The sequence below is a fragment of the Trichechus manatus genome, unplaced genomic scaffold (assembly GCF_000243295.1).
Source record: "Trichechus manatus latirostris isolate Lorelei unplaced genomic scaffold, TriManLat1.0 scaffold00008, whole genome shotgun sequence".
Lineage (NCBI taxonomy): Eukaryota > Metazoa > Chordata > Mammalia > Sirenia > Trichechidae > Trichechus > Trichechus manatus.
The window spans coordinates 801609-822346 of NW_004443944.1; the positions used below are offsets into that span (position 1 = coordinate 801609).

The 20738-nt window shown below is 61.6% G+C and overlaps 2 protein-coding genes across 4 annotated transcripts in view; both read right to left on the reverse strand.

The window, feature by feature from the left end:
- Positions 1 to 14692, reverse strand: part of COL20A1 (collagen type XX alpha 1 chain) — a 28805-nt gene extending 14113 nt beyond the window's left edge. Inside the window, 18 exon segments of the mRNA XM_004370511.1 lie at positions 240 to 360; positions 1143 to 1179; positions 1181 to 1256; positions 1347 to 1470; positions 1547 to 1689; positions 1849 to 1978; positions 2416 to 2573; positions 2709 to 2876; positions 3106 to 3252; positions 3993 to 4112; positions 4467 to 4634; positions 5321 to 5470; positions 5705 to 5848; positions 10457 to 10564; positions 10655 to 10832; positions 13292 to 13447; positions 13607 to 13718; positions 14598 to 14692. Coding sequence (XP_004370568.1) covers positions 240 to 360; positions 1143 to 1179; positions 1181 to 1256; positions 1347 to 1470; positions 1547 to 1689; positions 1849 to 1978; positions 2416 to 2573; positions 2709 to 2876; positions 3106 to 3252; positions 3993 to 4112; positions 4467 to 4634; positions 5321 to 5470; positions 5705 to 5848; positions 10457 to 10564; positions 10655 to 10832; positions 13292 to 13447; positions 13607 to 13718; positions 14598 to 14692 — 2335 coding nt within the window.
- Positions 14693 to 17721: 3029 nt separating this feature from the next.
- ARFGAP1 (ADP ribosylation factor GTPase activating protein 1) overlaps positions 17722 to 20738 on the reverse strand; it is a 12953-nt gene continuing 9936 nt past the window's right edge. Inside the window, exons 6-9 of one of the 3 annotated variants that reach the window (XM_023741586.1) lie at positions 20528 to 20584; positions 19568 to 19627; positions 18895 to 18971; positions 17722 to 18515 (exon numbers count right to left, since the gene is read on the reverse strand). In XM_023741586.1, the coding sequence (XP_023597354.1) occupies positions 18161 to 18515; positions 18895 to 18971; positions 19568 to 19627; positions 20528 to 20584 (549 nt within the window). In that variant the 3' untranslated portion in view covers positions 17722 to 18160. The remainder of the gene's footprint in view (positions 18516 to 18894; positions 18972 to 19567; positions 19628 to 20527; positions 20585 to 20738) is intronic. The other 2 variants (XM_023741578.1, XM_004370183.2) reach the window with 2 other exon arrangements.

Here is a 20738-nt window from a genome sequence, read left to right on the forward strand (position 1 = left end):
GCTCAGGGCATGCCTGCGCCACCGCCTGACACTCTTGTGCTCAGAGGCACAGCCCAGCGGGGCAGGAGGGCATGCCCCCACCCCGCCCCCAGGCTCCGCTGCCCAGTCCTGTCCCAGCCCTCCTCCAGGCCCTGCCCCTCCCCCAGGCCCCTCCCCTCCCCGGGAGCCCCGCCCTTCTCCCAGGCCCTGCCCCTCCCCCAGGCCCACCCCCAGGCCCAGCCCCGCCCTCCCCCACTCACGCGTGGTCACGCGGCCGGTCAGCGTGGAGGAGCCGCCCCCGGGGTAGACGCTGGCGTTGTAGGTGGTGGAGGAGGAGAGCGGGGCCAGGGTGGCCGAGGAAGCGTTCCCTGGAGCCTCCAGCTGGAGGCGGGCGGGGCGGGGCTCTGGCAGGCGCCTCAGCGACTTTCCCACCGGAGGGGCAGCTCAGCCAGGAAGAGACCCGGGACCGCTGCCAGGGTGGCCTCCAGCCCAGAACGGACTGCCCTGCTCTCCCCACACGCAACTGGGGAGCATGAGCCCGCAGGGACGGTCTGGCACAGAGCCGCGATGTGCATGGGGTGGGGCCACCGGTCCCAGCATCACCCAGTGCTGGCCTGCCCACCTCTCCAGTCCGTGTACCCCTGGTCTGTCCGTGGGTCTGCACGGTCTTCTGCTTCACGTCGTCTCCCCCACCCCTACCTGACTGGCTGGCCAGGGCCCAGCTGGCCATGCTGCTCTGCCCCCTGGCGCCTAAGCCAAGTCCAGAGGGGGTCCCAGGAGGCAAAGGCACACCGGAGGGGGGTGCTGGGGCCCCCATGAGTGCTGGGTCCCAGGTCCCCCCACAGGCACTGGGTTCCGTGTAGATGCTGGTTCTCGCATAAATGCTTTGTGTCTCGATGAGTGCTTTATCCTCCCGTGGCACTGGGTCCCCCCGTGGGTGCTGGATTCCCTGTAGATGCTGGGTTTCCCCATGAATGCTTGGTCCCCACATGGGAACTGGGTCCCCCCACAGGTACCGGGTTCCCCATAAGTGCTGGGTCTCCTATAAGTACTGGGTACCCCCATGAATACTTGGTCTCCCATGGGTGCTGAGTCCCCCTATGGACGATGGGCCCCCCGTGTGCTCCGAAGGACACTCCAGGCCCAGGCAGGGTGTCCCTCACCTGCCCCAAGTGGCCACCCTCGCTGGAGATGTACATGGGGGCCCTCCCAGAGCACACGGGCGGAGTCGTGGGTCACGTTCTCAAAGTCCAGGTGTCGAGGGGGCGCCAGAGCTACTGCAGAGCAGACCACAGCTCAGACTCTGGCACCCCGGCCTGGGGTCCCAGAGTGGGCATCTTCAGGGGCGAGCAGCCCAGGGCACTCACGGGTCCTGGCCTGGACTCCCTGGGCCTCACTGACCTCCGACCCTCGCAGGCTCTGCACTGAGATGGTGTAGTTGCGGCCCGGCTCCAGGCTGTCCAGCAGCACCTTGGACCACCCCACCCTCACCTGGAGAGCCAGGAGCACAGGTGACTCCCTGCCCGCTCCCACCACCATCTGCCCACCCACCTCTGCCCAGCTGTACCTCTCTCCTCTCCTCGCCCTTGGGAGGGGTGGGCAACCACCGAACCAAGTACTGGGTGGCCCCCGGTACGGGCTGCCAGGTGAGGCGGATGGTCTGGGGTGTCACTGTGGCCAGGGCCAGCGTGTGGGGCAGAGAGAGCGGTGCTAGGGCAGAGGGTGGGCTACGGTCAGGAGGGATACAGCACCCTCATCCAAATACCTGTAGGGAACAGCCCTGAGGGAGCAGCTGCCCACCACCGTTCTCAGTCTCTCTCACCAAGGGGCACAGCTCTGGGGGAAACAGGGACACCCCACCCCACCTACATGTGGTTGCCAGGCCCCGGAGGCCCTCGCTGACCCCGCCTGCGTAGACAGGAAGCACGGAGATCAGGTACTCTGTGCTGGAGGTCAGGTTTCGAAGCTCCACAGATGAGATGGGTGCCTCCACCACCACCTGGAACAGAAGGGGCACTGGGGGCCTGGGTGCGGGGAAGGGGGGCATGCAGGGGCCTGGGTCCAGGGAAGGGGGGCGTGCAGGGGCCTGGTTGCAGGGCAGGAAAACTCAGGGAACTGGGGTGCAAGCTTGGGGGTCAGAGTCCTGGGTTCACTCAACCAAGGGTGGAACAGCACCGGGCGTGGAGCCAGGCCTCAACAATCAGTCATCCAGCCCTCCGTCATCCATCATCCATCCATCTATCCACCCACCCACCCACCCATCCATCCATCCATCCACCCATTATCCAGCAGTCAAGAATGAGTGAGTCTCTCAGGCTCGGAGCCCCCATCCAGCCCGTCCTCACACGCTCCTTCCCCACCTGCCCCGACGTGGCATGGGTTGGGACTGGGAAGGGGTCTGTCCCAGAGTGGAGGGGGCAGAGGACCCTCTCTCACCTCCCTGGGCGTACCGCCCCTGGAAGGGCGCCACACAATCAGATACTTGAGGGGTGGCTGTGGGGCTGGAGTCCAGGACAGGCAGACGCCGGAGGAGGTCACCTGGGTCAGGACCAGGCCAGCGGGGGCGGGGAGTGGGCCCAGGGCTGGAGCGGCCGCTGCTGGTGTGACTGGCGGGGAGAGGTGATGGTCAGCGGCCCAGTGAACGACTGGTACTAACAGCTCCTCCTGTGCCCCCTGGCGGCCACTCCCAGCAATCCTGGCTGCGGCCAGTGAGGCCACCCTGCCCTCACCCGGACCCCTCGGTGGTGGGCCCTTGCCCTGGACCTGCTGGCAGACGAGGCGGCTGAGCAGGCTGGCCAGTGTGCCGAGCTGAGGGAAGTCCAGCACGCTGTGGACAGTGATGTCCGGAGGCTGTGATGCCAGGAGTCGTAGCTCGGCCTCGTCGGTGTTCTTCACTCCTGGGGGGTGGGGGGGGACACAGAGGGTGAGAATGCTGCTGCACTGGGCCCTCTGTGATCACTGCCCCTTCCACAAACCCAGCCCGTTGCCAGAGTCAGCATGGTGGGTGGGGGCCACTCCAAGCCATGTGCCCGAGACCCCGGAGCCCCTCCATGCCACCAGCCCACACCCACCCGAGCCTGCGTGAGAACTCCCACATTCGCTCGGCAGCACCTGCGTGGAGCCCGCCAACCGTAAACACGTGGGCACCCAGGTCCTTGAGGACTCGGGCGGCGGCACGGGCATCATCCTGAGACTTGCCATCTGTCACCAGAACAACCGCCTTGGCCGCCTGCGCACGGGGCCCGGCGGTCAGCACGTGTGTCAGGGCGAGGCCTTCGGGGTGCAGGCCGGAGTCGTGGGGGTGGGTGCCCGAGCTCTCTGTCAACCTCGTCTGTACTGGCTTCCTTCCAGGCCGAGGCACCGAGGGCAGGGACTCCCCTCCTCCCCTTGCAGAGCACCCCACACCCTGGCACTGCCCAGCAGGCATCATCGCAGGAGCGTGAGGTCCTGGAATGTCCAGGTCCAGCTCTCAGTGAGGGGACGGGAGGAGAGGGGCACTCGGGCAGTAGGAGGTCGGCCTGCTGGAGATACCCAGGGGGGCTGCTTCCAGGGACAGCCATGCCCACTCCCATGGGGGACCCACCCAGAAGGGGTCCTCCATCAGGGCTGGGGGTGTGGACTCAACCAGCTTCTATGGACCAGAGAATGTGTGCTTTGCCAAAGGTCAACAACAAGGGGTGATCGTGACCTCAGGCTGCCAGTCAGGATGGAGGAGGAGGGGCTGGACGGCACACCACAGTCAGGATAGGGGAGGGGCTGCCGGCACACCAAGGCCAGGATGGGGTCGGGATGGGGGGGTTGGAGACACACTGTGGTCAGGATGGAGAGGGACTGGACGGTACATGGTGGTCAGGATGGGGGAGGGGCTGGAGAGCCCACTGTGGTCAGGGTGGAGGGGGAGGGGCTGGACGGCACAAGGTGGTCAGGATCGGGGAGCAGGGAGCAGGGTTTCAGCACAGACCTGGGTGGGGGCACTGCTCTGGCTGGCTGGGGTGGGGGGCAGCCTGGCGTACCTGTGAACGTGTTGCCCCCCTTGTAGCGCAGGCAGCCTATGGCGCCCAGAACCTCCTCTTTGGTGCCGAAGGAGTTCAGGTCCCACTCAGTCTGGGGGTCCCCACTGTACTGAGTCAGGCCTGGAGGAAGAGGGGTCACTGGCATGGCCGGAGAAAGGCTGCACAGCTGTCGGCAGGAGCAGGGCACACACCTGCCTGTGGAGCCCTCAGCCCCACCCGGAAGAAGTGTCTGGAAAGCCCCTGCTCAAAGCCAGGAGTCCCCTCGCCACCCAGCCAGTGTGGGGCTATGGGTGGTCCGGGGCCGAGGGCCAGCTCTGGCTCCCTCAAGGAGCCACCGGCCAACACCTGGGCTCTGGCTGCCGAGGCCACGAGAGGCCACTCCCTCCTGATCGTGCGCGGTCGGGCCCTTTGGAGGGGAACTCACAGAGGGAATGGACGCCACCCTGGGCCCGGGCACGGCAGGGCAGCACCCACCTACTTGGACTTTGTCAGGGTCAATCTCGAAAGGGGACACCATGGCGCTGGCCAAGAAGTCCTTGACGAGCTGGAAGTTCCTGTGGCTGATGCTCCAGGACCCGTCCACCAGGAAGACCACGTCCGTGGGCACGGGGGGCGTGCAGCGGAACGGGGCCCCTGTGGGCGGGGGGGCTTGCAGCAGAATGGGGCCCCTGTGGTGATGGGGGGCGTGCAGCGGAACGGGGCCCCTGTGGGGACAGGGTCTAGATGGGACCAAGGCTACACAGGGCCCCAATCTGACCCTCACAGACATGGCAAGGTGGCTGTCATTAGCTCTCTTTTCCAGGTGGGAAACTGAGGCACGGGAAAGCTGTCCAAGGCCACCCAGCCAGGAAGAGGCAGATTGGGACTGGGACCCAGGCCTCTGTCCGCGCAGACAGAAAGCTCCAGACCGTGTGCCTCCACCCCCACCCCTCACACCCGGCATTATCCCACCTGACTTCTCTCTCTCTGCAGGGGAGGCCGCAGGGTGGTGCTGTCTCTCGGCATCCGGCATCCGGGGCCAGCTGTGCAAGGGCCGTCCCCTTCACCTGTGTGAGCTGCTCCTTCCCAGGCACTCCTGGGGGCAGGCACTGCTGTGTCAGCTGTCACCTCCCCAATTCAGGCGGGGGCTCCAGAGGGTGGGGCCCGAGTACACCCCACGGGATAAGCTGACCCCCCTACCCCGTGGCCTTGGTAGGAGTGAATCCAGGCGGGTGATGGGCAAGTTAAGTAAAGCTAGAGAGAGGTCAGACGTGAGGAAGAGCTTCTGGCCACATGCTGAGGCCCGAGCAGCTGTACCCCCGCCCCCAGTGACTTGGACCCACCAAGGATGGGAGAGTTGTGGCTTGGGGCCCAGGTGACTCGGGCCTCCGACGTCGGCTCAGGGTCTGGGCACTCCACCAGGGAGGGGGTGGGCTCCAGGGCTGGCCCCCACGGCCTCCGGCTGCTCCTGCCTACGGAGTGGCTCTTCAAATCCTCGACTGCAGGGAGAGGCAAGGGGCTGTCAGGGCCTCACCTTCCGGGGTGTAGGGCATGGGGGTGGCCTGCAACACATCCCTTCCCGTGAGGGCTCACCCTCAGCCTGGCTCCCCCAGCCCCTGGGTGGTGGGCAGGAAAGACAGCTAGGACTGGGACTCAACCCCAGGCCCCGGCCCCTGGCCCAGAGCTGTAGGGGCTGCAGGGCTGGGATCAGGTCTGGGGGCCACTGGACTCACTCACAAACTCCCTCCGAGCCAGCAGGATGAGCCCTGAGCCCGACAGTGCAAAGATCTGCAGCGTGTACTCCTTGGAGGGGCTCAGGCCCCCCACTATAGCCTTGGGGGTCTTGGTAGTCAGCATCACCTCCTGCTCCGAGTCCCCTGGGGTGTGGAGAGCTGGTGGGCGGGTGTGGGTCTTGGGGTGTGAGGTCCCCTGGGTCCTTCCCCAGCTCTGAGTCCCCTAGGACAGGGGGAGAGCTGGTGGGTGGGCATGGATCTGGGGGGCTGAGGTCCCCTGGGTCCTTCCTAAGCTCCTCCCCATGGGACCCAGGAAGAGAAGGGGTAGGTTTAAGGGGTCAGTGAGGGGCTGCACCCTGGGTAATGAGTCAAGAGAGAATTCTGTGGCAGTAAACTAATACGTCCTTTGCAAAATCTCTCAGAGGAATTTGTTGCGCAATGAGAATCCATAAACCACTGAGGTGCCCAGTGACAGGGGGACTCCATCAGGGCGGGCAGGCAGGGACTCCACCGGGGCGGGCAGGCGGGGACGGAGGAGGAGGAGGAGGAGCTCAGGTCTGGCAGGAAGAACCAGGCCTCCACCCACCCTGGACAGCAAGAGGCCCTATGACACCGCCATGTCAAAAAGGAACAGACGATACCAAAGGGGATGGTTTGTCACGTTCTCAGAGGAAAGAGCGAGAGGAAATGGCCTTGAAATAAAGCCGAGAGACTGCAGTCGGACTCAGGAGGCACCTGGTGATTCTCGGGCTCTCAGACACTAGAAAAATGGGAGAGCAAGAGGCCCCGCCCAGCTCCCAGAGAAGAAAGCAGACCAAGTCTGTCTACAGCCAACGGTCCCCACAGCCCCGCGCCAAGCTCCAGATCCAGCTCCACGCCTGGGAGGCAGCACAGACCAGGAGGAGGCTTGCTCCCAGGGAGTGCTCAGCTACGCAGACATGGAGACAGTCACCAACAGGCGCATCTGTTGTCCATCCTGCTGATCACAGATCGTTACTGAGTATTTGCTGTGCGCCCGGCCCCACCCTAAGCGCTTCACGTGTATCAACCTGCGTAATCCTCACAACCCTGTGATCCTCATTTTACAGATGGGAAAACTGAGGCACCAAGGACTAAGCCACACAGCTATTATGTGGTAGAATCGGGACTTGAACCCAGGTCCTCCACGTCCTGAGGCCATCACACCAGTGTGTGATCAACAAGTAAATAGACTGTGGAATTCTCTCTCACACACACACTCTCGGACGTATTCATATACACACACACACACTCACACACATTCATATACACTCATACACTCACACACAGACATTCATATACACTTACATACACTCATGTTCTCAGACACATTCGCATACCTGCTTGCTCTCACACATACACGAACACACAAACTCACACTCATACACACACACACTGTCACAGACATACACACATTCACACACTCTTACGCACACATATTCACACACACATACGTACACTTCCCTGCTTGCTGCCTCACACCACATCCCACCTCAGACATCCCCAGACTGGCCCTGGGGACTTGGGCTTCCTGGGGTTAACATCAGCTCCGTTCACATTTCACCCCTCAAGTCCTGTTGTTTTTTCCAGTCCCACCACGACCATATTCCCTGCCATCTCCCTGGCTTCCCCACCCCAACCCTGCCCCTCCACCCGTCCGCTGCACACTGGCCCTTATGCAGTCAGAGCCTCAACACAAGAACAGAGTCCTAATCCTGAACACCCCATGTGCTCTTACAGGCTCACTGTTTTTTAAAAAAAGTTAAGTATGTGTTAAAAGATAGAATGGTAAATAAATACACAGGCAGGGAGCTTTAATGCATTAATTCAACAAGCACTCACTGAGGCTTGCTCGTGCTGTCTTTGCTTAGAGTTTTATAACCCAGAAAACAGGCAGCTCTGCAGGGCACCCTGCCTCTTCACCCAAGCAGATGACATGTAATGGCAGCAGCCAGGTTTCTGCTTCTGGGAAAGGCAGGCTAGGTAAACTAGATGACTCTCCTGCTGACAGCAGTGAGAAAATCTGGACAAAATATTTTTTAAGAATATGCTTGAATGGCCGGGAAGTAACAAGGCAATGAAGAATTGCAAGGCCATGACCTGGAAGAAGAGGAAAACCCAAGAAGTCAGCCCAGCCCGTGGGGCAGGTTTTACACTTGGCTGTCTGTGGATTCTGGGAGAGAAGCCAAGAAGCTGAGCAGAGCTTCTGACAGCCTTGGGGGCTTGAGGGACAAACATGGGAGTCACCAGCCTTTGAGGAGGTGAGTCCTTGGTACCCGCCCTGTCCCTCATGCTTTAGGTTGAGATCTTGAAGAGCTACACCCTAGCAGCAAGGGCTAATGGGAAATAGACTGGTTTTTGCAGGGACCGAAGCTGAACTTCCAATAATCTTAACTTCTAAAATGGAATTCAGATGATCCAAAACTACTAGTTTGCATTGCCATCTGCCAGAAACAGATTACTTCTGCAGGAAGACATGATACAAGGCCACAAATTATTTTCACAATTTTTCATTTATAATGTCTGACACTCAATGAAAAATAACCAGGTATACAAAGGAACAAGACAATGTGATTGGAAATCAAGAAAAACAACAGATAATAGAAAGAGATCCACAGAGGAATCCAGATAATGGAGTTATCAGATGCAGACTTTAAAATAACTATGCTAACTAGTTTGAGGATTTAAAAGACAAGCCTATGGATTTTGGTCTCACAATAGAAACAATAAAAAAGAGTCAAATAGAAATTCTAGAATGGAAAAACACAAGAACTGAAGTGAGAAATTCAAAGAATGGCTTAATAGTTTCTTAGACACAAATGAAGAGGGAAATAGTAGAAGGTAGGTCAGAATCAAATATACAGCATGAAGAATAGAGAGATAAAGGGATGGAAAATATGGAAGAAAGAGTAAGAGATAGATACAGTGAGGAGATACATACATGTAATTAGAGTCCCTGAACAGGGGAGAGAGAAAATGGAGCACAATCAGTAGTTAAAGAGACAATGGCTAAGAATGTTCCAGAACTGTCAGATGATGAGACACAGATTCAAGAAACCCTATGAAGCTGAAGCAAGATAAAGAAATCCACACCTATGACCATCAGAATGAGACAGAGAGAAAGAGAGATTATCTCTAAAAGAGAAACAATTGGGCTAATAGTGAATTCTCAAGGAAAACAAGAACAGACCAAAACAGGAGAAGCCAGAAAACGGTAGAAAGATGTCTTCAAAGTGCTGAAAGAACATAAGTGCCAACCCGAAATTCTATAGACGGCAAAGCCTTTTACAATAAATCATGCAGGAGCAACTGGACATCCATATGGAACAGAATAAACTTTGATCCCTATCTCACACCATATACAAGAATTAATCCAAAATGGATTATAGACCTCACATGAAAGTTAAAATAATAAACCTTCTGTAAGTAAAGAGAAAAGAACATCTTCATGATTTTTAGGTAGACACAAATGTCAGCAGGACACAAAAGGCTCTGCCATAAAAGAAAAGGATTAGTTGGACTGGATACTCAGATCCAGAATTTATAAAGGAACTAGAAGAGACAAGCAAGGATCTTCCCCCAGAGCAGCAGAGAGAGTGTGGCCCTGCTGATGCCTTGAGTTCGGACTTTCAGCCTCCAGTGCTGGGAGATAACAAATTTCTGTTCTTTAAAAACATCCACTTTGTGGCGTTTTGTTAAGGCAGCCGCAGGAAATGAAGACAGCTGTTTGCACTGACATAAAAGTGTGCATGCCCGACGCCCTGGTGCCCCCAGCCCTACATTTAGACCCAGCAGGAACGCACGCTTGTGGACCCCGGAAGGCAGGCACGAGACAGCTCACCAAGGCGTGATTCGCAGTACCCAGAACTGGAACCACCCACCCAAATGCCCATTGACACTAGAATGGGTCCGCCATTGCAGTATGCGCTGCAGGGGGACCACCCTCACACAGCACAGAGCAAAGTGCCCACCCGAACACGCTGCCGTGAAAGAGCAGACGCCACGATCCTGCAGGCGCCGTGTTTTGGGACAGGCAAAGCCCACCTTGGGCGTTAGAAGTCGAGAAGGTGGTGGTGGTTGGGAGCTGATGGGTCAGAGACTGGGAGGGGCCTGAGGGGCTTCTGGGGTGTGGGCGTGTCCCTATTTCCTCCTGGGGGTGACCTGATGGTGCCCACGCTTTGGGCCAATGCATGCGACTGCACAGTTAGGTTTTCTGCGCTTTTCTGTATGTGTGAAGCCTCCGTTTTTGAAACATTTTTTAAAATCAGCTGTCGCCATGCTGGAATGTTCTATGGGCCAGGCCTCTTGAGGCACCACCTGGGCCCCCTGGAAAGGGAGCTGGTATTGCGGGAATCGGTGCTTTTGTCCAGCCCCTGGCCTGCTCACGCCCGCACTGGGATCAGAATCCTGGCCTCTCCAACCCTCCCGGGCTCTGAGCACGGTGTGAGCAGGGACCCCTCGTTTCCTGGGAAACAACGCTGAGCCTCCTGTGCGCAGAGTTGCATGGCGGGGCACTCTCCGGGGCTCCTGTCAGCTGAGGTGGGCAGCGAGAGAGGACAGGGAAGTGAGCAGACCACGTCCCGTAGGCGCCACGTGGCAGCTGTGGGCTTGGGACGGTGGGACGCGGATGCCTGAGCTGAGCAGAGAACCACCGCGTTGGCGGTCGGTATTCTCACTCCCAGGACAGGCAAGGGGGCCAGGGGCAACCCGGGGTGGGAGGGGGGTAGCCCTTACTTGCCATGGGCTTTACCTGCACCAGGTAGCCAAGGCTGCTGCCCTCCACCTCCCTCCACTTCATCTGCAGCCGGTCCTCGGGCAGCACTGCCAGCCTCAGGCCTCTCACTGAGGGAACAGGACAGCACATCAGGGCTGCTGCCCTGTGCCGAGCTGTGGGGGCTACGAGGGACCCAGCCTGAAGGGACTCGGCCCCACTGTGGTGGGGGGTGTCTTCAGAAGATGAGGCCTGCCCTGGTGGCTTCAGTGGGAGGGAGACCTGTCCCAGCAGGGAGGCCCTGATCGGCTCTCCTGGGAGTGCCGTGGGGTGGGGGAGGGCAGTGATGCTGCCTGTGTCGGGCACTGGGCCAACCCGGCAGCTGCTGCCCCCAGAAACCTGCCCCAAGGCCAGGGGCACAGAGTCAGCTGTGCAGCTGCAGACACCCCCCACCCAGCCCCCAGGCCGAGGTCCCCGCCGGGCGGCACCCCCAGGGGAAGGCAGTGTGCGCGTGTGCATGTTGATGGCAGGTGTGTCTATGCGCACGCGTGAGTGCCCTGTGTGTGCCCAGCTCTGGCCTCGCTCTGGGGTGAGAGGATCCCACCCCACAGGTGTGAGTGCCGACCCAGGGCGGGAGGTGTGGGTGCCCCCGGGGTGTAGAGGAGGGAGCAGCCCGAGCCCTGGGCACAGCTGACCCTGGGTGCTCTCCTGGCAAGAGGCTCAGAACCCTGTGCCTCTCGGGAAGCTTCCGGAGGCTGGGGGGAGCGGCTGTTCTTGGGAAATGGGGACAGAGAGGGCTTCTTCCGGCTGCCCCCAGGGGCTGGGGGGCCTGGGCCACACAATGGAGGAATTCAGCCCGCTCTGTGGCCCAGTCAGTGCTCTGGGAGCTGTGGGCTGAAAGGCAGGATGTCTTGGGGGGCGAGGGGAGCCATGAAAAGCCAGCTGTGAGCACAGCTGCTGTGCTCATGAAGGGCCATCTGTTCAGGGAGGTCTTCCCGCGCCCCTTTCTGAGGACTTGGGGTCTCGGGGCCTTGGTGAGGTGGTGGACAGATGGCAGGCAGACAGCAGGAAAGACCCCTCCAGCCACATCCCAGACTCAGACTGAGAGCTCGCCACACCCTCCCCATCCACACCCCTCCTCGACGAGGCTCTCGCCCTCCCTCTGCTCGACTCAGTTTCCCCTTGGGGCCCAGGGCCACAGCCCCTAACAGAGCCTGGAGGCCCAGGGAACCCTGAGGGCTGCCCCAGCTACCGTGTCCTAGACTGAGCAGAGAAGAGTCGTGGTCTTCAACTGAGCTTAGGGACCCTCACAGCATCACAGCCACTCGCCTCGATGGCAAGCAGAGGCCGCATTCTGACCAGGGCCTCGGCCCCCACCCATCCAGCAGTCACCCCCACCCAGGCCCTGCGTGGGGTCCGCTCAGAGCCAAGGGAACAGAGGGGCCGCCCTGCAACCATCATCCGTGAGGCTGTCCCACACCGAGCTGTGCTGGGCGGGAGGGAGCTGCTCTCATCTCCATGCCGGCGGGGAGGGAGGAGCCTTGGACGCTAGATTTGGCCTGTTCGGGATTTTTACAGGGAGAAGGCGTTGGTTAAATAATTAAAGCAAAATATCAGTATGACAGAGAATTGTGTGCACAGCACGTCAGTAACGGCTCAGCCAAAGAAGCACAACAGTGCAGTGCCAGGCAGGGGTGAGAGACGGTGAGTCCCACCGTCCCTGGAGAGGGGGCGGGGACGGTCCCTCTGTCTGTTCTGTCCTCTCTTCCTTATTCCTGAACAGCTCTTAGTTAAGCATGGATTCAGCTGATGGGAACTGGCTGTGTGGACAGAGCAGAGGGCAGGCAGAGGCTTATCCCTCTGGTGGGGCCGTGCCTGGCCAGGCCGCCTTGGTGAGGCCCTGGGTGATGGGGGCACCCAGGTCCCCAGAAGCATGCCCCCTTCCTTTACCTTGGCCCTGCGCGGTGCCCGGGGCGGCCCCCAGTCACAGCCACAGATAGAAGCAGAGGCGCATGGTGTGAGGCCTGTGGTGGGGGGGAGGTCGTTAGCCTGCCCGTCCCCCCACCTCAGCGGCACTGGGCACCCCCAAACACATCTGCAAGTGCCCAGAGGCCTGCGATCCATTGTCTAGGAAACACACAGCTGCCCTCACAAACCCCAGTGCTGGGCATGCCCCAGCTGCTCACAGCTGGAGGGCTCAGGGTCTGCTAAGGTAACCATGACTGTGCCCCTGCTGCCTCCCCTGCTTTGTGCAGTCGACCCCACTTAGGGCAGGACTTGGGTCCTCCCACGGCCCTGCATCTGTGAGCCCCAACCCCAAGCTCTGACCCTGCACTGGGGCTCCAGGAAAAAGTCTGAAAAGACTCACCTGAGGGGCCAGGTGTCCCAGGTCCTGAGTGACCACCCCCACCCTGCTGGACACCGAGGACCTGACCCCACATGTGCTCAGGGGCTCCCCTTCCTGTGGTGTTTGTCCCCAGCTGGCCCCAGGGACAGGCCACGTGGGAAAGGCACACCTGTGGGGGGGCCTCCCAGGTCTGTCTCCCAGTGCTCAGCCTGGAGCCCTCTCCCAGGCCCTGGCCCTCCTGACCTGCCCCAGAGACCTGGCCTGACATGGCAGGACCCCGCCAGGGCCTCAGCGGTCACCACCACAAGCACAAGCTCTCGGTGGCACACTGTCCTCCTCTTCCCCCACACCCCAGGAGGGTGCTGTGTTCTGAGACCCCCAGGTCAGTGAGCAGCCTGGGGCAGCCACCCCACTCCCCCATCCCCCCAGGTCCTCCATCCCCGTGGGTCCCCTGTCCTATGTAGGGGCCCATCTCCCATGAATGGGGTCAAGGTCATTCTGGGTCACAGACCTGCTGAGCCAGGACAAAGCCCACCACCTCCTCCCGGGACAGGCTGTCGGGTCCAGCTTCAGCCACAGGGCGGCCGGGCTTTATGTGAGGATACGGCACTGCCCCAGCCCACCCCTCGGCATCCTCCCCTCCGGCCCCGCACAGGCCTGGCCCTTCCTGAGGGAAGCAGAGGCCCTGGGGCTCAGACATCCCACGGCAAGGGGACAGCAGGCAGGGGCTACAGCGTCATGAAGCACAAGACCCCCCTTCACATGGGGCCTGCCCCAAAGGGGGCTCAGAGGAGGCAACTCTGGGCTGACAGGGTGGCCTGGGCACCGGCCTGGGGTGGGGGGTGCGGGCAGGTCCACTTGGGCCATCCTTGTCCCGAGCCTTGGCCACCACTAGGTCTCTGTGTCCACACCCCAGCTGCATGGGGGTTCTCTTGCAGCTGGGGGCAGGGAAGACCACACCAACCTTGGGTCACTCTCCTCCTGCAGCGTCACCCCAGGGCCGGGTCGCAGCACCCAAACCCCAAAGCTCAGTCCTCCTGGGAATCCACCCCTGCACCACCCACTTCTCCAGACCCCGTCTGCGAGGCTTGGCCAAGCACTGCCCGCCCACCCTGAGGGGCCTGAGCTTGGCCCACCTGGATGAAGTGCTGCCAGGTGGGGGGCAGGTGGGGCTCCCTGACCTGGGAACCCTTTGGGGGCTGTAAAAGGGGCCACAGCGCTGCCCCAACGGACAGACGACTGACTCTGTGGGACCCCCTCGCTGGCCTGCGCTGCGGGCAGGTGGAGGACTTGGTCTGGCCCCTGGACCATGCACTCAGGGGCAGTGGGAGACGGATGTCCCAGCTGGGCGGTGGGATGTTAATGTCTGTGGCAGCAGGCGCTCGGGGCGCCCCATGGAGGTCCCTCTCCGAGCTGGCACGCCTGTCTCCCTACCTAGAGACCACTCACGGCCACACCCTCCTCCAGAGCACGTCTGTCTGGTGGTTGTGGAAGGTCACATGTGGCTCCACCCGTGGCTGTGGCTGAGGACCATGGAACAGCTTACCTGAGGCGGCACCTGTCAATCATGCCAAGAGCCCTGCCCCTGCCCCACCTGCTCCCTGAGACCCCCAAACCACATTGGCTCTGCGATGGGTGCTCCACTGTCTGCAGAGGTGCTGCGGCTCTGTGATCCCTGGCTGCTGGGGCCTCCAGCCCACCCCCATCCCGCCAGCTCTGGCCCTGCTCTGAGCTCAGCTTCCAGAGGCAGAAGGTGCTTTGGGGGAGGCGGGCCCCTAAATCTAGGGGATTTTGGAGGTCCTAGTTGAAGAGCGAACCATAGGAGGCTGAAGGCCGGGAGGGGCCGGTGGGCCAGGTCGGATGGTTCACAGCAGTAGCCTGGGAGGAGGGGGTGGGTCCTAGTCACCCCCATGCTCCCCATGGGCCCCAGCTGGACGAAGTGGCAGAGGCCGCTCTGCCCCAGGTGGCCCAGGTGCTCGTCTGCCCTGCCTGCCCTGGTGAGAAGTCAGGGGAGCGGCCGGCAAGTCTGCATCTCCTGCCACCTTCAGACCCACTGCCCCGAGGACACAGGAGGAGGAAGCTTCAGGACTTGCCATAGGTTTGAGGTCTCAGAGCCTAAGACCCTGCGGACTCTCGCCGGGACACTTCTATGCCAGATCTGGTGAGGATGGCGCCGGGGGCCTGGGCGAGCCTGGCGGCACCTGCAGACCTGCGCCAAGGCCAGAAGAGGGCGCACGGGCCAGCCCGCCTGGAACAGGCCCCTCTGCTGCCGGGGTCAGGCACAGGCATGTCACAGGTGCACCTGGGAACACGCATGCGCACTCTCACACGTGTGCACGGTGGGCAGGATCTGCTGGTCAGTTCGCAGCACTCCTGGCCTAGCTGGACCATGAGCTCCGTGAGGGTAGGGACCCCGCCTGCCTCTGCACCCCTGCCCTCTGCTCCAGAGAAAGCCTGCACACATGGGGCGCTCCACATCCACGACACCCCCCAGTCCCTCGGGAGACCCCTGGTGTTGCACCCACTTTTCAGCGAGGATCGTGGGGCTGACACGACAGGTGGCCTGCCCAGGGTCACAGCTCAGAAAGGGCCAACAAAGCCTGTCCAGGCTCCTCCTGCACCCGTCCCAGCCTGCGCCCCCCACCCCTACCCCGCCGGCACTCTTCCCACCATCCACACTAGGTCTTTGGGAAAGACGTGTTCCTACCGCAGCCACCTGGCCGGGCAGGCACCGGGCGCAGGCCTGCATGGCCCTCACAGCTGCCCCTCCATGGCTGCCACCACCCCCACAGCCCCCTGGGTCCCAGATGGAGGTCAGTTTTCTGAGCCCCAGGCCTGTGGAGACCGCCTCCACTTTCTGCCCTCCCCACCTGGCGCCCCAACGCCCCTGGCTGCCCAGAGTTCTGTCCCAGCCAACAGTCAGCTGTGGAGCCCCCGATCCCTGCCAATAAAACCTTGGCTGCATTCCCTCCTTGCTGGGTCACCCTGACCCACAGCTGTCCTGTGCTGGCTCCCTGGAGGGCCTGCCCATGGCGGGTACAGCCTGGACCTCTCCTTGAGGCCTCATGGTGCCAGCTCAGGGCTGTCGGAAGCAGGTGAGGGTGACGGCAACTCTTGACACCCACCCCCTCAGTACCCCGCTGTTCCCTGGGGGGGTGGGTAGGAAAACAGCCTGTGTCCGCCCTTCACACGCAGTCCGCCATGGCGACAGCCATTCTGGAATTGACCAAGGACTCAGCCGGTTCTGTGCTTTACTGTGACAGCCCACCCAACGCCACTCACGTGGCAGGCGATACCAAGAAGCGAGCTGCCCGCAGGGACCCACCTCGGACGGCCCCGCAGAGCAGGGGGTGCCCTTGCTTGCCGGGAGAGGTGTCTCAGACCACCACATCCTGGCATCCCGAGTCACGTCTGCAGGTGACCTTGGAGGGCCGACGTAGGTGCTTCAAACCTCCCTGCTGGGGCAACTTTGAAAGCAGTCCTCCCACTTAGGGCATCAGGCAAATCGAATGTTGAAACGCAGCCCCCTGCTGGGGGGACGGGGACCCAGCAGACTCGGGGACCCAGGTCAGCAGCGCTGTTCTCGCTTGAGGTCAAGACCAGCGGACACCAGTATCCTCCTGAACTTGGGAGCTCCCTGGAGGCCCCACACAATCCCTCTGACACTGGAGGGACTGGTATGGAAACAAGAATGTTGGGCCCAGCACAGCTCCCAGCGCCAGGACCCCAACTCCATTGCCCGTCAGACCCGCCGCGATGGGTCTCAGACAGCCGCGCCAACGGGCACCTCGAGAGCAGCCGCACCGTCTGCCCCAGTTGTCTCCGGCGTCCCCGAGCTCCAGCTTCCAGCAAGGCCGCCCCTCGCGCTCAGTTCGCCTACGTGCTTCAAGCCGATGACCATGGCCCCAGCTGGAGACTGAAGTGTGTTGGCTCTCCATCTGCCCGGCAGCGTCCGGTCCCCACCAGCCCACACAGCACATCATGCCTCCCCTTCTGACAACAGGAAAGCTGGGGCTCTGGGCCGCCCACACCAGCTCCTCGGTCACTCCCAGCTCAGGAACCCTCAGCGCACGGGGCCCCACCCCCACACCCCTGGTACTCTGCGAGGCTGGGGCGGACCTCTGATGCACGGCCCACTCTGACCCTAAGGAAACAAGCACCCAGGAGGGCTCCCCAAACGTTTAAGGCTGTTGTTACAGGTGACTGCGGGCACCACAGCAGGGCCAGCACACAGGCTGCAGGGGTGCAGACGTGAGGGGCACACCACACCCCAGGGCCAGAAGGGGAGCAGGCAGCACAGACACAGCCGGGCCCCTGCCTCATGTCAGGCGTGCACGAACACCATCATCGCAAGCAAGGGGAGAGACAGGCATCCTAGTGGGAAACGTTCTGGAAAAGCAGCAGCACCGCCCCCCAGTCATAAATGGGGAGTTGGTGCTGACGACGGGTGGGGCCTCGTTACACGCAGTGGATGGCATGCTCCCGAGGGGAGGGCAAGCAAGAAGATGGAGCAGCAGGCGTGTTCGCGGATGCTGAGCAGGACGAGCTGGGGTGGCAGTGACCAGCGAAGTGTGACTCTTGGATACCCCAGTGACCAGGCCCAGGCAGAAGGGCAGGGACTGAGCAGTATGGGCAGGGGGCCAGGTGATGCGTCCCAGGTGCTGCGAGCACAGCCAGTGGGCGCCATGAACACCCTGAGGAAGAAACCCTGGCCAGCCCCCACCTGCTTTCTCGCTTCTACAGCCCATGTGACAGGGCTGTGTCAGTCCAAGACGAGAGCAGGGGACGGGGGGTCAGGTGGGGCGCCTCCCTCCCCAGCTACCAGGGCACTCTGGGGGGTTGCTGCTTAGGGCAGACCACAGCACAGGGAACTTCAGCGCAGACGTGCTGGGCACCAGTGTGCAGTCTGCGTGCACGAGCTGGGAAGGAGGGGACATGAGAGCTGTCTGGCCACAGTGGGCACGAGAGGACAGCCCACAGCAGTGCTGGCTCCATGGCTCCCACCTCTGAACTCACGGGTTTTCCATTAAAAGGAAAGAGGAACACGCGGACTTGGGAGACGTGTCACAGCGCGCTGTCCTGCAGGCCGACAGCACCACTTGCCGTCCAGCCCTGCTGTCCAGGAGTGTTTATTAATGGGTGGGTCAGAGGTGGGACTGTCTGCACTCAGAGGCGCCACGGGAGCCGGTGAGGCCGAGAGAACTCGGGGGGCGGACACGCCTCTGCCTGACACAGCCAGGACCACGGGCACTGAGTGGCCTGGGTGGAGTCAGGCTCCATCTCCTGAAAAGCTGTCTGCTCGCTGAGGGGTCTCTGGGGCCGAGTGGAAGGACGATGAGGACAGTGTGATAGGGCAGTCGCGTCACAGCGGGTGGACGGCCTACCAGTTCTGGTTGTCCCAGCCCTCTTCGGCGGGCGCGGGGGGCGGCGCAGCCTTCTGCACAGCCCTGGCCCGGCCCTCCCCACCGGCACCCTCCCAGCCACCCTCCCAGTTCTCCCAGCCGTCGCTGTTGCTGTTCCTGTGGTTGGAGCCTGCGCCCGAGCCCCAGACATCCCAGCTATCTGAGCTCTTGCGCTCCGTCGAGTTGTCCACACACGTCCAACTGCCGCTGCTTGGGGACTGGCGGACCCGGGGGGCCTCGGCGCTCCCGAAGGTATCCCAGAAGCTCTGGTCGATGGTGCTGCCCTGGACATGGTCCCTGCTGCTGTTCTGGTAGCCACTGCCCTCTGGAGGCCTTTGAGAAAAACAGGAGGGACGAACAGTCACGGCACAAAACCAGCAACCACCGCCCACATCCTCTGAGGACAGATGGCAAAGTCCTCGCCCAAGTGCCCATCAGGGGCTGTATCATCAGGGGCTCACCCGTCAGGGGCTGTATCGTCGGGGGCTCACCCGTCAGGGGCTGTATCGTTGGGGGTTCACCCGTCGGGCTGTACCGTCGGGGGCTCACCCGTCGGGGGCTCACCCGTCAGGGGCTGTATCGTTGGGGGTTCACCCGTCGGGCTGTACCGTCGGGGGCTCACCCGTCGGGGGCTCACCCGTCAGGGGCTGTATCGTCAGGGGCTCACCCATCAGGGGCTAACCCACTGGGGGCTTATTTGTTGGGGGCTCACCTGTCAGAGGACTCCTCTGTTTTACCAGAAAAAAAGGTTGTCATGTCTCGCCACCCTTTACTGCTAACCCCCTGGACCTGGAAGCAGATGAAGAGGAGCTGAGGCAGGGGTCTGACACGTACACGCAGCGCTGGGCAGGTGTCTGGGTGAAGTTCAGGAACGACCAGTGTGTCTCCCACACGCACGCTGGGTGCAGGCCACACTCGGTCCTCAGGGGCCACACTGGCTCACCAGGCTCAGGGGCGTCAAAGGCAGGCTGTGGCCGCCCAGCGCTCACACTGGCCACTTGGAGCAGCAAAAGAGGCCAGGAGGGGCCAGCTCGCTCGCTCCTGTGAGCACGAGGACTCTCCTCTCAACAGAAGAAAACCTCGCACTGGGACGGACGGCAGGCCCCCGCGTGGGGACGCTCCACCGCCAGCTCGGCTGGGACACCTGGGCACTTACCCGGGGAAAGGTCAGCGGCAGCGAGAAAAGGGCAAGAGGGAGAGAAGCAGCAGTTAATGACGGCGTGAGCCCCCAGCCAAGCCGTTTCCATATTCCTCAGCTCTTGGCAGCCTGAGTCTAAATGACGCACTCGCTCTCTAGCGGGGCCGGAGGCACCCAGCCACCCTGGCGCCGGGCACTGGAATATGGAGACTGGCTTTGTGCTGGGCCCGCAGGCCAGGCCGCCTACCTTGGACGCCAGCTGAGAGACCCCACTGGACACGTCATCCAAAATCCTTCCCTCCTTCACCTACGTGGGGTGAAGCAGCCATTAGTCGGGGGCCGAGAGGGATGGGGAACAGCCAGAGACAGCCCAACATGAGAGCCTCACGCAGATGTCGCTTGGGTGGGAAATCCCCCAAAGCTTTAATGTGAGGACCCTGTCCCTGTGGCCCAGGGACATGCCGGCCAGCCGCTGCCGATGTGGCACCTGTGACCCAGATGGCAGATGACAGGGCAGAGCAAGGGACCCCTCGGGGGGACGGGGGGGGGGCACGGGGAGCACAGGGGTCATCGGGGGACGAGGGTCTGAGGGCAGTTAAGCTGTTCTGCGGACACGTGTCACAGTGGACATGTGACATTATGAATCCGTCCAACCCACAGGACTGTACCACACCAAGGGTGAACCGTTAAGTGACTAAGGACTCCAGTTAGTAACAACGTATCAACATCGGTTTATCACTCCTAACGAGCAAACCACAGGGACGGGGTGTTAGCAGAGAAGAACGAAGAATGGCCGTACATGGAAACTCTGTGTACAATTTGCTCAATTTTCTGTAAACCTAAATGTGCTCTAAAAAATAAAGTACATTAAAAACAAAGGCCCGCTGCGCAGCTTCACCCGGGAGGACTGGGCTCCTGTCGTGAGCCGCGGGGGGGCGGGGCACGGGCTCTGTGACTACCGCCCTGTGAAGCGTGTGCGCGAGGGGGAGTCCGATGACAACTCCGCCCTTCTGGGAGGGGAGAGTGGGGATCTGTGCACACGGCCAGTCCTCAGAGATCGGGGAGTGAGGGGCACCAGAAGGACATACTAAGAAGGGCCCACCCGCGTCCCCAGCTGCTGCTCCCCAGAAAAGAAGGTCCTGTGAACGGGGGTAACCTCACCCCCGTAGTACCAACGGCCAAGACCGCCCAGTTTCCGCAATGTTACCTTCTCCTGAGCAGGCTTGAGAACGTTTTCGTTCAGACTGTGCCCCAACTCGGAAGCCTGTTGGAAGTACAGGAACCAGACAATAGGCGGTCAGCTCAGGCCCCACGGGGGCAGGACTGAGGTCTGTGCCCGGACACCGGTCGGCACACAGCTCAGGCCCCGCGGGGGCAGGGCTGAGGTCTGTGCCCGGACACCGGTCGGCACACAGCTC